Genomic DNA, 14,023 nt, shown 5'->3' with positions numbered 1-14,023 from the left:
ATTTTCCGTTTGAAAAAATAGCTATTAATCTTGTTTTTAGTATCTTCTGCTATCACAAAAGTAATTAAAAGAGACAAAAAACTTTCCTGTTAACAATTAGTATAAAAAGTTCAACAACTGACGTTGCAGTCAAAATCCAACAGACTTTGCAACACTATGATAGCCAATATATGTATTATTTTTGTGGCTGTCACTTCAACGATAGCGTTGGAGTGCAACCCGAAAACTTGCAAGGGAGAGACACAGACATTATGCAAATATCCAGTAAGTTTATTATTTTATTTACTATATTTTTATTATTTGAGTTTTGTTAATTTTTAATAGTCACCATCTCCGGCGGCCAGTTGCGGTAAAGTTACTTCAAGTACTTTAACACAAGCAGAAATAAACGAAATCCTAAAAGCCCACAATGATGGACGAGCATTGGTGGCAAGTGGCCGTGAAAAACTTGGGAATCCTGGACCACAGCCAGCTGGTAATATTCCGGCACTCAAGTGGGACACCGAATTAGCACAAGTTGCTCAAAGATGGGCCAACCAATGCAATTTTGGTCACGATAAATGCCGTGATGTTCGTAAGTAACCATATGTTTATTCATTTGACGATCATATGGAATCTATTGGATCTATAATAAGTATCAATTGAACAAAACATTGCAGAACGGTTCCAAGTTGGACAGAATGTAGCCTCTAAAATGCACAGTAACGGACATGTTGCAAAAATGGGTGAATTGGTTAAAATGTGGTACGATGAAGTAAAGGACTTTGACAGCCGCCAGGTTAAGAGCTTCAAATGGCAATCGAAGCCGCAAATTGGACACTACACCCAACTTGTTTGGGGTGATACCACTAGCGTAGGTTGCGGTGCCATAAGATATGTTGGTAGTGACAAGTGGTACACTACCTACTTGGTTTGTGACTATGGGCCAACTGGAAACTGGATCGGCAGTCCACTTTACCAGACTCGTTAATTTGAATTTTGACGTGTTTTTGTTTCCATTGAATTTATTTTTTCAAATTCAAACACTTATTGTTATTAAAACAATAAAAAATTATTAAACAGACACATTGTTTTCATAATTTTTCCTCGTTCATAAGAACAGATTTAATAAAACAAATTCGAATAGTAAAAAAAAATTAATCGACCGGTTATGCAACCGGTGTTAAAATCGTACATGCGGAGTGAATTATCTCCGATCGGAGTATAAGGGTATGAGTACAAGTATTTTAGGATTTTCAAAACAGAAAAAACTTTTGGGCGAATCTCTACCAATATTAGAGATATGGCGCCCACTTGACTCCGTTTTCGAGGGTGAATTCAACACCGACATCCTTAACGTCGGGATGACGTGGACTTATGTCGGTTTTTTCATCATATCAGCTCGTATAGAGTATAAAGAACTATCTATCACCGAAGTGAATTTTCAATAAAATGAATAATTTCAATATCTAGTCATTAAGGATGACCGAAGGTTGGTCGGCACGGACAAGCCTAAATAGGTGACACCGTTTTAATACAATTCAAAGAACAATGCGTGTAATTGGTCAGGTGTTGTCGGCTATTAACGAACATGTGTTTCGCTATTGTACAGCAATTAATCCGGTCACTCATTTAATAAATGTCGTGTTAGATAAATTTATAGCGTTCGGAAAGATGTTCGATTCATATAAATAGCCGGATAGTTTTTCTGAAAAAGTACAGTTCGAGTTAGAGCTTCAATTACTGTAAACCTTAAGTTTAAATTTTGAATATGGCTAAAGTTTTTGTCACTATTCTTGTCGCTGTATTAGCTAGCGCTGCTGCTGATCAGTGTACTCCGAAGACTTGTAATGGCGCAACACATTCTTTGTGTTTGTATAGCGTAAGTCAATCAAGTAATTACAGAGAAATTATTCTTCTTTGAAATTCTATGGTGTCAGAGTAAAGTCGAACCATGTTAACCACCTGTATAAGCTGAAATAAACACGCAGAATTTGCTATGACCATAGTAATTTTTGCATGTGTTCATTTCAATTTCCGCCGGGTGGCCAACATGGTCCGGCTTTACTATGACACCATGGAATTTTAAACCAGAATAATATCCCGTGTAAATACAAGAACTATTTAAAACAATTTCTGATAACAATATATGTAATTAAATGTATCCTGATTAAACAACTAAATTCGAGCGAATTAAAAATTTTAATTCTGTTATATTCTGTCGAATTCTGCAAAACAGAATTCAACTGAATTGAAAATTTGAATTTGAATTAAACAGAATAAAACCGATTTAAAAATTTCAAATTCGTTTTAATTCAGTTTAATTCGGATTCAGAACCAGAAATTGGAGAATTAATCAGAATTAAACCGAATAGAATTATTTAAATTCGTTTTAATTTGGACAAATTCTGGTTTTCCTGCCGAATTAACAGAATTTATCTGAATTAAATAGAATTAATAATTTAATTCTGTTTAATTCAATCGAATTAAGTTGTTTAATCGGGGTATACAATTATTTAGTCACCAGATCCATCATCAAATTGTAATAAAGTACAAACTAGTTCACTGACACCCGAAGAAGAAAAAGAAATTCTTGATGCGCACAATAAATTTCGGGCTACAATAGCTGATGGAAAAGAAAAACTTGGGAATCCTGGACCACAGCCAGCTGGTGTTATTCCATCACTCAAGTGGGACAGCGAATTAGCAAAAATTGCTCAAAGATGGGCCAATCAATGCAAATTCGGTCACGATAAATGCCGTGATGTTGGTAAGTAACCATTTGATTATTTACTTGTCGGTCATTTGAAATCTATTGGCTATAATGAGTATTAATTAAACAAAATTTCGCAGAACGTTTCAAAGTTGGACAGAATGTAGCCTCAAAAATGTACAGCGATGGACATAAGGCAAAAATGACCGAATTGGTTAAATTGTGGTACGATGAAGTAAAAGACTTTGACAGCCGGCAGGTCAAGAGTTTCAAGCCGCAATCATCTCCCGAAATCGGGCATTACACCCAACTTGTTTGGGGTGAGACCACTCTCGTAGGTTGCGGTGTCGTCAAATATTTGAGCAAAGACAACTGGTACACAACCTACTTGGTTTGTAACTATGGGCCAGCAGGAAACATGGTCGGCAGTCCACTTTACAAGACTCGTTAATTCAAATTTTGACTTGTTGTCTCCATTGAATTCATTCCGATTAATATATTTGTCATAAATTTAATTACCTGTTGTCATTTAAATAATAAAAAATTATTAAACAGTACGTTGTTTTCATAATTCTTCCTCATGTGTACAAATTGCTCTTAGCTACAGCTTATCTGTATATGAAATAATAAATCACTCGATAATTATTATCAGCTGTCAGTCATAACTTTTATGTACTTTCATGTCATGAATAATAAAAGGAAGGGCGAGAAAATTTTGGTATTAGTTGCTACAAATTGTTTAATTGATCAACAATAGCTCGTCTTTTCAGTTGGAATCACTTTTACAGTACAGTCATGATACACTTTTTCTTAATTTTCGTGGCTGTCACTGCGGCGACAGCTTTTGAGTGCTACCCTAGTACTTGCAGAGGTTACATGCATACATTGTGCCAATATTCAGTAAGTTCTTTACTTTAATATTTATTTATATTCCGACTTTTTGACGTGAAGGCTTGTAAATTTTTTTTAAATTTTCGGATTATTTTTCTTAGAAACTCATTTATTCAACGTCACTTGCATTTACGTAGAAATGAAATTAATTATCCAAGAGATCATTACTAATATTTAAAAAAAAAAAACGTTGTGCGTATGGGTGTAAAAAAAAAATTGATAACGCTATCAAAAAAAAAGTGTAAAGTACTTGCGGCAGTCGGAGCTGCTTATCAGAACTTATATCCGATTAGATTTAATGAGTGTTGAAATTATTTAATTACTATAACACTCATTAAAATTCGGTGAATTCTTTCACGGAATATCGATATTATACAACAAAAACCTTTTTTTTTTTTAGTTATGTCTGATAAGTTTAAGAAAATCCATCAGTTTGAATAAATTTTAGTACCAATCGAAAAATTCTGGATTTGCTTCCAGAATATGAGTACACGGAGAGAAGTTTTTGATAAAATTTACCCTGCAATTTAGAGTAAACCTGGGCCAAAAACAAAACAAATATGGAAAGAATATGAACTGATTCTTTTTGTTTCATTTTTTACTCTTTTTTATTTAAAAGCTACTCAAAATTTGGTTTTTCTACCCGATAATTGAACATTATTTAGAAGCGGAAGAGTAATTATTCATCCAGGCCCAGTTTTACTCACAACTGACGAGTAAAATTTATTAGATAATTTTTTCCGTGTAGTTATTGTGATAAATATTAAAAATTTCTGTATTTAAATAAATAAATTTTTGTTTTATTTTTAAAGTCGTGGTATCCATCTTCAAGTTGCGGTACAATACATTCGAATACTCTGACTAGCCAGGAAATATACGATCTCCTTAAAATCCATAATGATAAGCGGGCTTTTGTTGCGAGCGGTAGTGAAATGCGTGGATCCACGGGGCCTCAACCAGCTGGAATAATTCCACCACTGCAATGGGACTATGAATTAGCCGAAATAGCTCAGAAATGGGCCGACCAGTGTCGATTTGGTCATGATAGTTGTCGCGATGTTGGTGAGTAATTATTATAAAAATAAAAATTTCAGAGATTTGAATCTGTGTGATTTTAAATATTTGAATTAAATTTTTTAGACCGCTTCCCTGTTGGTCAGAATGTTGCTAAAATGATGCACAGCGACGGATATAACATAAGATTGTCGGATTTGGTACAACTATGGTATGATGAAGTTCAAGACTTTGACAGTCGGAGTGTTTACAATTTCGGATGGCAATCGTACCCACAAATTGGACATTACAGTCAGCTTATTTGGGGCGAAACCACTCACGTTGGTTGCGCCGGCATCAGATATGTGGGCTACGATGGCTGGTACACGACCTATTTGGTTTGTAACTATGGACCGAGTGGGAATTGGATCGGCCGACCTGTTTATTATACTTACTAATTTTTACTTAATCCTATCCTACTTTTTTATATTTATTATATTTTTTTCTATGTAACCAAAATACTCTTATTATAAAAATAAAAATAAATAAAACGAATAAATTGGTACTCATTTTCTTCAGCTATATACACAAAAAAAAATTAACTTTTGCAAAAACAATTAAATATTTTCTCAAGTAATAAATCAATGAAAATTATTACATTGTTAATTCTATATTTAAGTTGGAAAATTGTTTTCTTGGCAGAGAAAAATCCAAATTTGCTTACAGTACTCAAAAAAAAAAGATCAACATATCGCGATCTAAGCTCAGATTTATTCAATTCAGAAAATGATATTGAGTGAAGTCTTCGAATTTACGCGCCAAAAATATATTAGACAAAAAATTTGAATAGGAAAATTTTTTATAAGAAGATAATACAATATTTCGGAAAGTTATTTTTTCTCTCAGAGTATAAACTCTCTCTGAATTAGACGCAATTAATCACTAAATTAAGAAATTACTAGGGCCAGGTTTTTTGCCTTAATTTAAAAATAATAATTAATAACTAATGGCGTCAAATTTTTGATATTACGGCGAAAATATTGGTCGTATACAAAAATATTTCAAATAAAAGTTGTTCAAAATTTAATTTTCTAAAAGAAATGTCTCTCATAATTTTTTCTTATTACTAATAAGAAAGCCGTATTTTTAAAATTAATATTTTCATAATTAACAAAAATTTGAATCCATTATGAATCTTAATTTTTGAATTACGGTGAAAATATTGGTTGTATAAGAAAATTATAAGAGACATTTTTTTTAGAAAATTAAAATTCCTACAACTTTTGTTTAAAAACTTTTTTTGTAAAACCAATATTTTCGCTGTAATATCGAACATTTGAACCACTCATTTCGAAATTGATCAAAAATCTTGTCCCTAGAAATCACTTAAAAATAAATCTTCTAGTATTCATTTATTTTTAATTTCTGAAGTATTGTTTTCTAGTAATAAAAAATTATCAAAGAAGCGTATGTCTTTCAGTTTTTCGTATTCGCACAATTCATACATTTAATTACGCGGCGTACCTTGGAAACAATAATTTGCTACTTGAAAAAAAAAAAGCGATAAAATAGCTATTAATATTATAAGTAAGATATCCTACTATCTCACTAATTATAAGTAATTTTAAAAAACACACAAAAGTAACAATAAGAAACAAAAAACTTTCCTGTTAACAATTAGTATAAAAAGTTAAACAACTGCCGTTGCATTCAAAACTCAATGAACTTTGCAACACTATGATAGCCAACGTATGTATTATTTTTGTGGCTGTCACTTCAACAATAGCCTTGGAGTGCAACCCGAAAACTTGCAAGGGAAGAAAACATACATTATGCGAATATCCACACTGAGAGAAAAAATCGGTTTTCTGAACTAAGGAATCGTAGTTCACAGACGCCTCAGCTATTGAAGTCAGTTTCAGTAACTAATACGCCACAGTCAAGTGCTCTACGACTACATAGTCGTTCTTAATATTTTTAGTTACATATACTAAGATAGCAATAATGAACATAACTAGTTTAGGGAAGGTTTTTATTACTATCAGTTTAAAGTTAACATAACTATAATTTATATTGTAGTAAGCAATTTATTCTTAGTCTAATAAACATTAAGATTATTGTGATGTTAATAATGTACACTTAGTTCTTCAGATCATTTATAATAGTAGCAATAAGTATTTGTGTCTAGATGTACACACTAGAAAATCGAACTTTCTGCGAATGTACTATTTTGACTTATTGTAACTAAACATTCATAGTTACCATTGCCATAATTTAGTATTGCAAGAAACAAATTTATTTAGCGATCTGTAGTGCAAATTTTGTTTTATTGTTACTGAATTCTTTTTTCTTTAATAGCCAACATTTATATGATAAATACAGAAAATTTTTTTTCTATTACATTAAATGTACTTGATGTTTTTCTATTATTACAAAAATTATTTTAGAAAACATTAATGTTAAACATTAATGTCATAATGTAATTTAGTACATACTATATTACAATCAAAAATGATACTAGTCACTCTGTCAAATAACAGAAAAATACTAACGCCAGGATTGTTCTCAAGCTTGGAATATAATACTTCTGAAATAAATTTCTTACCAGGGACACTACAAAAGGTGTGCGCGATCTAGTGGCGAGCACCGAACTACTCCCAATGCTGTTGCTTTGCTCTGGTGACTTCTCTCTCCTCCATATAGATGTTTTCTCCCAAGAAATTTATCCCTTAGTTTAAGCAACTATTCTGTTTTGGTTGGAGCATAAAAAGTTCTTGCGTTAAATAATACTACTCATTCCAAGATATTTTATTTTCTTTAAACAAAAAAGTGCAGATTGCTACAAAAAACTATTACATCTTGCTTCAAAAAAATATCTAATATTAAGAAATAAAAACTTCTGTAACATGTAAAAATTTATCTAGAATTTTTATCTCGAATCGAAATATTTTTTTTCAAGTAAACATATTCTCACGCTTAAATCGAAAATTTTTTACTTATTTAAAAAGTTTTAATTTCTTAATATAGGAGATATGTTTTGTAGCAAGATATGTTAGTTTTTAGTAACAATTGCATTTTTTAGTTTGAAGAAAATAAATTTTCTCAGAACAACTACTATTTTTTTAACGCGAGAATTTTTGTATGCTTCAACCAAAAAAAAAAAAAAAAAAGTTGTTTAAGCTAAAAGGAAAATTTATTGGGAGAAAAGATATAAATTATCTTGATTGATTTTCATTTTAATAAATAATTCCGAATTGATTGACACCAAAAAATTTTTACACGCCCTTTTGGTATAAAAAAAAATTTTTTTCACTTTTTTAATCGATCTTCACATTTTTAACAATTCGGAATTGCTAAGCAAAAAAAATGTTTGATACGCTCCTTTGGCTCAGCAGAACCAATAAGGTGTATATTTTGCAGTACGCACTTTTGGCATTAGGATCGGAATTTATAGCCAGGGAAACTAAATATTAAGGAAATCCATAACTATATTCTCCTTTGAATTTTTTTTTACAGTTGATTATTAGTCAGCAGAAATATTCTGTAATTATTAAATTAACTGGAAATTGGTTGTTTAGACAACTAAGATGAAATAGTACGGTTGATACTTTTGTCAATAGTAAAAGAAACTAAATAAATGCAGTTCTATGAGACGACGACTAAACTCTTAGTTGAGTCAACTATTAAAATTATTTCTACCAACTATCATACAGTCACTAAGCTAACATAGTTACTGTATCTATATTATGTTAATCGGCCCAATGATAAAGGTAATATTGTGTTCACTACTAAGTCTTGATTTAAAAAGATTGAAGTTTTGTAGTGACCATAATGAGGTAAAAATAGTTTCTTAAGTTTAGTTAATGTAACTATTTTTTCGTGCTGATTCACACTAGTATATAGTTCCAGTAACAATAAAAATTGGTTAGGGAGACTATATTTTTATATCTGTCGCTGAATAGTTCAGGTTACTAAGCACTTTTCTCTCAGTGCAGTAAGTTTGTTATTTTATTTACTATAATTTTATTATTCGAATTTTGTTAATTAACACCGGTTTTGTTAATAGTCACCGGTTCCGGCGGCCAGTTGCGGTAAAGTTATTTCAATTACTTTAACACAAGCAGAAATAAACGAAATCCTGAAAGTCCACAATGATGGACGAGCATTGGTGGCAAGTGGCTGTGAAAAACGTGGGAATCCTGGACCACAGCCAGCTGGTGTTATTCCACCACTCAAGTGGGACAGCGAATTAGCACAAGTTGCTCAAAGATGGGCCATTCAATGCAAATTCGGTCACGATAGATGCCGTGATGTTCGTAAGTAACCATATGTTTATTCATTTGTCGATCATATGGAATCTATTGGATATATAATAAGTATCAATTAAACAAAATATTGCAGAACGGTTCCAAGTTGGACAGAATGTAGCCTTTCAAACGAATAGCCGCGGACATGAGGAAAAATTGGCTGAATTAGTTAAAACGTGGTACGATGAAGTAATGGGCTTTAACAGCAGCAAGGTTGAGAATTACCCATTTGACCTATCAGCTGGACATTACACCCAACTTGTTTGGGGCGATACCACTATCGTAGGTTGTGGTGCTATAAGATATATGGGTCGTAACAAATGGTACAGTACCTACTTGGTTTGTAATTATGGACCCACTGGAAACTGGATCGGTCAACCTGTCTACCAAACTTCATGATTTCGTTTACTTGAGACATATTTAGTCTCTATTTGTCTTCATAACTAAAATATTGTTATGATCATAATAAAATACTATTATAAAAATATGTATACTTTATTTTTCCTGACTGCACGGACAAGTTCTATACCATAGTAACTTATCATTTGACAGAATGTTACTTTAAAATTATTATCAGCTGCACTATACAATGTATTACTAGTGTCTTTGACCTCGTTTACTTGCGTCTACAAATTAAAATATTTATTTCTCTATTCTGACATGTCTTATCAAACAATCAAAGGCTAAATAATCTAAGATATATCAAAAATTTATCAATATTCAAATATTTTCTTATGAATCACTGATACCAATATCAATAAAAAACGATTAGAAAAACATAAACAACAAATATATTATTGCTATACAAGCATATGAAGGTTTCGTTTTGTATTTGTAAATGAACGTTATCTGCAGAGTCGTGTGCTGATATTTTTCTATTTTACAAAGAATAAATATTATTCAAGGAAACTGTACAGAAAAATCGGTCTGTCAGTTGACCCTGCGGGCCAGCCCCAAAACTTCCCGCTGTTTTCGAGCTCGCTGAGCTCGAAAACATTATTGTGAATATATTTTCGAGCTCTTCGAGCTCGCAAATACTTTTGTATGCCATTGTTTTGTAAAAAACCATTTTTTAGCATTTCTTTCTTCCACGATATCTCGCGAACGAATTAACCGATTTTGATGGTTGAGGTGGCAATCGACGCGTTTTATCAAGTTCTAAAGCTGGTCGAATTTTGAAATTGATTTATTCAGCCGTTTTTGAGAAATTTCAAAAAAACCAAGGAAAAAATTTTTTTTGAATTCTTTCGTCAACGGTTTCTCTTGAACGAATAAACCGATTTTGATGGTTGAGGTGGCATTCGACGCGGCTTATAGAGTTTTAGAGCTGATTAGATTTTGGAATCAATCCATCGAGCAAATTGGAAGTTATCCAAATAAAACATTTTTAAAAAAATTTTATTTTTGAAATATCTCTGAACGCACCCTACCGATTAAGTTCAAATTTCTACGGCCTCAAGACATTAACAAGCCGCGTCGAATGACACCTCAACGATCAAAATCGGTTCATCCGTTCGAGAGTTATGAATATTTACATACATACATACGTACGTACGTACGTACGTACACACATACATACACTCGGACATCATCGTGAAATTAGTCAGGATAGCTTCCTAGGACCTCGAAACGTCGACATCTGATGGAAATTCGATTTTCGTAAATCGGACCGAAACCAATAACTTCCCGAATTTTTGAAAATTTACAATTTTCTTAGCGGGAAGTTAAAAAAAAATTCTCGACTGAAGGTAAATATTTTTGATTTAAGAAAATTTTTTTGGAAACCTAAATTTTCTCAGATAAAATAGAAATCTTCTCCGACCAAGACGAATTTTTTTTAACCAAGACAAGTTCTCTTGGTTCAAGAAAATCTTGACCTGGTTCCCGAAAACGTTTGTCTTCCAAAATATTTTCTTGACTCAAGATAACCTTTTTTTTCTGTGTGTTAAATTAAATAAATAATTTCATTGGGTCCAGTGATAAATTTTACGATTGGTTTCTCTTAGCATGTCAATAACGTAATTACCGTCATAATTTGCAGCTTCTATGGTCCATTGATCCAACGTTTCTGTAATGTCTTCGACGTACTTGTAACTTTTCGACTTACTATACTTACTAATTTTTACTTAACCCTATCCTGCTTTTTTATATTTAATATTTTTTTTTTCTATGTAATCAAAATACTCTTATAATAAAAATAAAAATAAATTGGTGCTCATTTTTTCCAGCTGCATATAAACTCTCTGAATTAGACGTAATTAATCTATAGAATGAGAAATTACTTAAAAATTAGTGTTCAAATGTTTTTGGTATTCGTTTTTTTAACTTCACGCTAAGAAAATTGAAAATTTTCAAAAAAAGGGAAGGTATTGGTTTCGGTTCGATTTTTGAAAATCGATTTTTCATCAGATGTCAACGTTTTGAGGTCCCAGGAAGCTATTCTGACTATTCCCTGATGGCTGTCCGCGTGTGTGTGTGTGTGTAAACTTTTTTTGTCCGACGATATCTTTGGAACGAATCAACCGATTTGAACGTATTTGGTGGCAATCGAAAGGGCCCACCAAAACTTAGAATTGATTAGATTTTGGGGTAGATCGGTCATGTAGTTTACAAATTATACGAAGAATAAAAATTAAAAATGTTTTTTGTTTTTGGTTTTTTGCGTATAACTTATAAACCACTCGCCCGATTCGTATCAAAATGTAATCAGTTTTAAGTCTTGTTGAGCCCTTTCGATTGCCACCAAGAAGGTTCAAATCGGTTCATTCCATCCAAAGATATCGTCGGACAAAAATTGTAATTTTTCAGTGAAGGTATGTTTTACTGGCCTAACGAATTTTCAAGCTCCAAGAGCTCAAAAATTTACAAGTAATAATGTTTACGAGCTCTCTGAGCTCGAAAATAGCGGGAAATTTTGGGGCTGGCCTGCAGGGTCAGGCCGTTTACAAAAATAAAAATTTATCAAATAAATACGTCTAACTGTTTTCCTTATTCTCATTATTCATACATTTAATTACGTAGCGTGCGTCGAAAAGTCATTTTCCGTTTCAAAAAGTAGCTATTAATCTTGTTATTAGTATACTCTGCTATCACAAAAGTAATTATAAGTAACAAAAAACTTTCCTGTTAACAATTAGTATAAAAAGTTAAACAACTGCCATTGCAGTCAAAACCCAATAGACTTTGCAACACTATGATAACCAACGTATTTATTATTTTTGCGGCTATAACTTCAACGATCGCGTTGGAGTGCAACCCGGAAAGTTGCGGGGGAAAAGAACAGACGTTATGCAAATATCCAGTAAGTTTATTATTTTATTTATTTAATAAATTTCTTTTACTCGAATTTTTTCAATTTCCAATAGTCGCCAGACCCGGCGTCAAGTTGCGGGGAAGTTAATTCAGCCACTTTAACCCAAGAAGAAAAAGACGAGATTGTTAAAGCTCATAATGATAGACGAGCATTGGTAGCTAGTGGTGAAGAAAAGCGCGGGAATCCCGGGCCACAGCCAGCCGGTCAAATTCCGCCGCTAGAGTGGAGTGACGAAATAGCAGAAGTTGCTCAAAGATGGGCCAATCAATGTAACTTTGGTCATGATGAATGCCGTAATCTTGGTAACTAATCATCCGATGTCCGATTAATCAAATTTTTCAGCATTCAGATTTAATTTGCGTAAATTATGAAAATTGAATATTTCTATTGAACGGGTGGTGGAATAAATGCGTATGAAGTATATGACACGAGGAATGTAAAATATAACAACGATAATAATTAACGTAAACTAGCACGTCTGCTCTGTAAGGTATATCGAGAATAACTGAACAGTAAAATTACACTCTAAAACTAAGTGTGTAGTCAAAATTAACACACTTGCCGAATAACATTCAAACGCCATAAGCAATCTATAGATTTTCAACACACCGTGAAACGTGTTTTAAGTAACTACAAAAAACCATGGTTACCTGACCGTTGGTCCAAAGACGATTGATTCCCGACAATTGATACTTGCGATAATTGATCCACTGATAAAATATACTCACACACATATAAATGTGAAAAATTACGCCCTTTTTTCACTAATTTTGTGCGCGTGTAACATAAAAAATATACTCACACACAAATTTTTCACATTTATATGTGTGTGAGTATATTTTATCGGCGGATCAATCGTCACAAGGATCAATTGTTGGAGATCAATTGTCGGGGATCAGTTGTCTTTGGGTCATCGGTCCTGTCACCAAAAACTATAGTTTTGTTTATGGCCGTAAATATAGAACACATTTAATATGTGTTAAAATAATACACTTGTAACACACTTGATTTTAGAGTGTACATGTAAGATAATGTATGCAGTAAGCAGATAGGAATGTGTGTAATTGGAGATGTATAAATGTATGTGTTAATATTAATAAGGATATACTGGATTATCGTTGTATCTTCAATAATTTCAGACCAATCAATTGGGCAGAATGTTGGTTTAGTATGGGACCCCTCAGGATACAACTCAAAGTTGACTGATTTGGTTGAATCTTGGTACAATGAAGTCCAAAACTTCGACGGTTCTAAAGTCGGTAAATTTGAGTGGCAAGAAACACCAGCAATTGGTCATTACACTCAACTCGTTTGGGGTGCCACTACTCAAGTTGGTTGCGGTCTCACTAAATATTTAACTGACAACTCTTATCATACTTATTTAGTTTGTGACTATGGACCCACTGGAAACTTCATTGGTCAACCTGTCTACCAAACTTCATGATTTCGTTTACTTGAGACATATTTAGTCTCTGTTTTTCTTCATAACTTAAATATTGTTATGATCATAATAAAATACTACTATAAAAATATGTACTTTATTTTTCCTGATTGCACGGAAAAGTTCTATACCACAGTAACTTATCATTCGACAGAATGTTACTTTAAAATTATTATCAGCTGCACTATACAATGTACTGCTAGTGTCTTTGACCTCGTTTACTTGCGTCTACAAATTAAAATATTTATTTCTCTATTCTGACATGTCTTATCAAACAATCAAAGGCTAAATAATCTAAGATATATCAAAATTTATCAATATTCAAATATTTTCTTATGAATCACTGATACCAATATCAATAAAAAACGATTAGAAAAATATAAACA

At 32.4% G+C, this 14,023-nt stretch overlaps 5 protein-coding genes across 5 annotated transcripts; all 5 read left to right on the top strand.

The window, feature by feature from the left end:
• Window positions 1-110: 110 nt before the first annotated feature.
• Window positions 111-1,058, top strand: LOC130677394 (venom allergen 5-like). Its single transcript, XM_057484136.1, has 3 exons — window positions 111-264; window positions 325-574; window positions 660-1,058. Exons 1-3 carry the CDS (start codon window positions 157-159, stop codon window positions 968-970), a joined length of 669 nt encoding a protein of 222 aa, XP_057340119.1. The 5' UTR covers window positions 111-156; the 3' UTR covers window positions 971-1,058.
• A 630-nt stretch (window positions 1,059-1,688) lies between these two features.
• On the top strand, window positions 1,689-3,249 carry LOC130677142 (venom allergen 5-like). Its single transcript, XM_057483774.1, has 3 exons — window positions 1,689-1,861; window positions 2,500-2,749; window positions 2,833-3,249. Exons 1-3 carry the CDS (start codon window positions 1,751-1,753, stop codon window positions 3,141-3,143), a joined length of 672 nt encoding a protein of 223 aa, XP_057339757.1. The 5' UTR covers window positions 1,689-1,750; the 3' UTR covers window positions 3,144-3,249.
• A 145-nt stretch (window positions 3,250-3,394) lies between these two features.
• Window positions 3,395-5,084, top strand: LOC130677143 (venom allergen 5-like). Its single transcript, XM_057483776.1, has 3 exons — window positions 3,395-3,592; window positions 4,396-4,645; window positions 4,724-5,084. Exons 1-3 carry the CDS (start codon window positions 3,488-3,490, stop codon window positions 5,032-5,034), a joined length of 666 nt encoding a protein of 221 aa, XP_057339759.1. The 5' UTR covers window positions 3,395-3,487; the 3' UTR covers window positions 5,035-5,084.
• Window positions 5,085-8,322: 3,238 nt separating this feature from the next.
• Window positions 8,323-9,637, top strand: LOC130677018 (venom allergen 5-like). The gene is made up of 3 exons (XM_057483535.1): window positions 8,323-8,346; window positions 8,643-8,892; window positions 8,954-9,637. Exons 1-3 carry the CDS (start codon window positions 8,323-8,325, stop codon window positions 9,280-9,282), a joined length of 603 nt encoding a protein of 200 aa, XP_057339518.1. The 3' UTR covers window positions 9,283-9,637.
• Window positions 9,638-12,023: 2,386 nt separating this feature from the next.
• Window positions 12,024-13,992, top strand: LOC130677178 (venom allergen 5-like). The gene is made up of 3 exons (XM_057483826.1): window positions 12,024-12,184; window positions 12,249-12,498; window positions 13,336-13,992. The coding sequence occupies exons 1-3, from the start codon at window positions 12,077-12,079 to the stop codon at window positions 13,638-13,640; spliced, it is 663 nt and encodes a 220-aa protein (XP_057339809.1). The 5' UTR covers window positions 12,024-12,076; the 3' UTR covers window positions 13,641-13,992.
• Window positions 13,993-14,023: the final 31 nt, after the last annotated feature.

Source organism: Microplitis mediator, chromosome 11 (genome assembly GCF_029852145.1).
Source record: "Microplitis mediator isolate UGA2020A chromosome 11, iyMicMedi2.1, whole genome shotgun sequence".
In the NCBI taxonomy this organism is placed as follows: Eukaryota; Metazoa; Arthropoda; class Insecta; order Hymenoptera; family Braconidae; genus Microplitis; species Microplitis mediator.
The sequence above is the reverse complement of the archived record's forward strand: the minus strand, read 5'-3'. Positions and strand labels throughout refer to the sequence as shown.

Coding starts and splice junctions, on each gene's coding strand:
- LOC130677142 (XM_057483774.1), top strand. CDS start 1,751: ATGGCTAAAGTTTTTGTCACTATTCTTGTCGCTGTATTAGCTAGCGCT. Junction 1,862..2,499: donor ATTCTTTGTGTTTGTATAGC/GTAAGTCAATCA, acceptor ACAATTATTTAG/TCACCAGATCCATCATCAAA. Junction 2,750..2,832: donor CGATAAATGCCGTGATGTTG/GTAAGTAACCAT, acceptor AAAATTTCGCAG/AACGTTTCAAAGTTGGACAG.
- LOC130677018 (XM_057483535.1), top strand. CDS start 8,323: ATGTTAATCGGCCCAATGATAAAG. Junction 8,347..8,642: donor TAATCGGCCCAATGATAAAG/GTAATATTGTGT, acceptor TTTTGTTAATAG/TCACCGGTTCCGGCGGCCAG. Junction 8,893..8,953: donor CGATAGATGCCGTGATGTTC/GTAAGTAACCAT, acceptor ATATATAATAAG/TATCAATTAAACAAAATATT.
- LOC130677178 (XM_057483826.1), top strand. CDS start 12,077: ATGATAACCAACGTATTTATTATTTTTGCGGCTATAACTTCAACGATC. Junction 12,185..12,248: donor AGACGTTATGCAAATATCCA/GTAAGTTTATTA, acceptor AATTTCCAATAG/TCGCCAGACCCGGCGTCAAG. Junction 12,499..13,335: donor TGATGAATGCCGTAATCTTG/GTAACTAATCAT, acceptor CAATAATTTCAG/ACCAATCAATTGGGCAGAAT.
- LOC130677394 (XM_057484136.1), top strand. CDS start 157: ATGATAGCCAATATATGTATTATTTTTGTGGCTGTCACTTCAACGATA. Junction 265..324: donor AGACATTATGCAAATATCCA/GTAAGTTTATTA, acceptor AATTTTTAATAG/TCACCATCTCCGGCGGCCAG. Junction 575..659: donor CGATAAATGCCGTGATGTTC/GTAAGTAACCAT, acceptor AAAACATTGCAG/AACGGTTCCAAGTTGGACAG.
- LOC130677143 (XM_057483776.1), top strand. CDS start 3,488: ATGATACACTTTTTCTTAATTTTCGTGGCTGTCACTGCGGCGACAGCT. Junction 3,593..4,395: donor ATACATTGTGCCAATATTCA/GTAAGTTCTTTA, acceptor TTATTTTTAAAG/TCGTGGTATCCATCTTCAAG. Junction 4,646..4,723: donor TGATAGTTGTCGCGATGTTG/GTGAGTAATTAT, acceptor TAAATTTTTTAG/ACCGCTTCCCTGTTGGTCAG.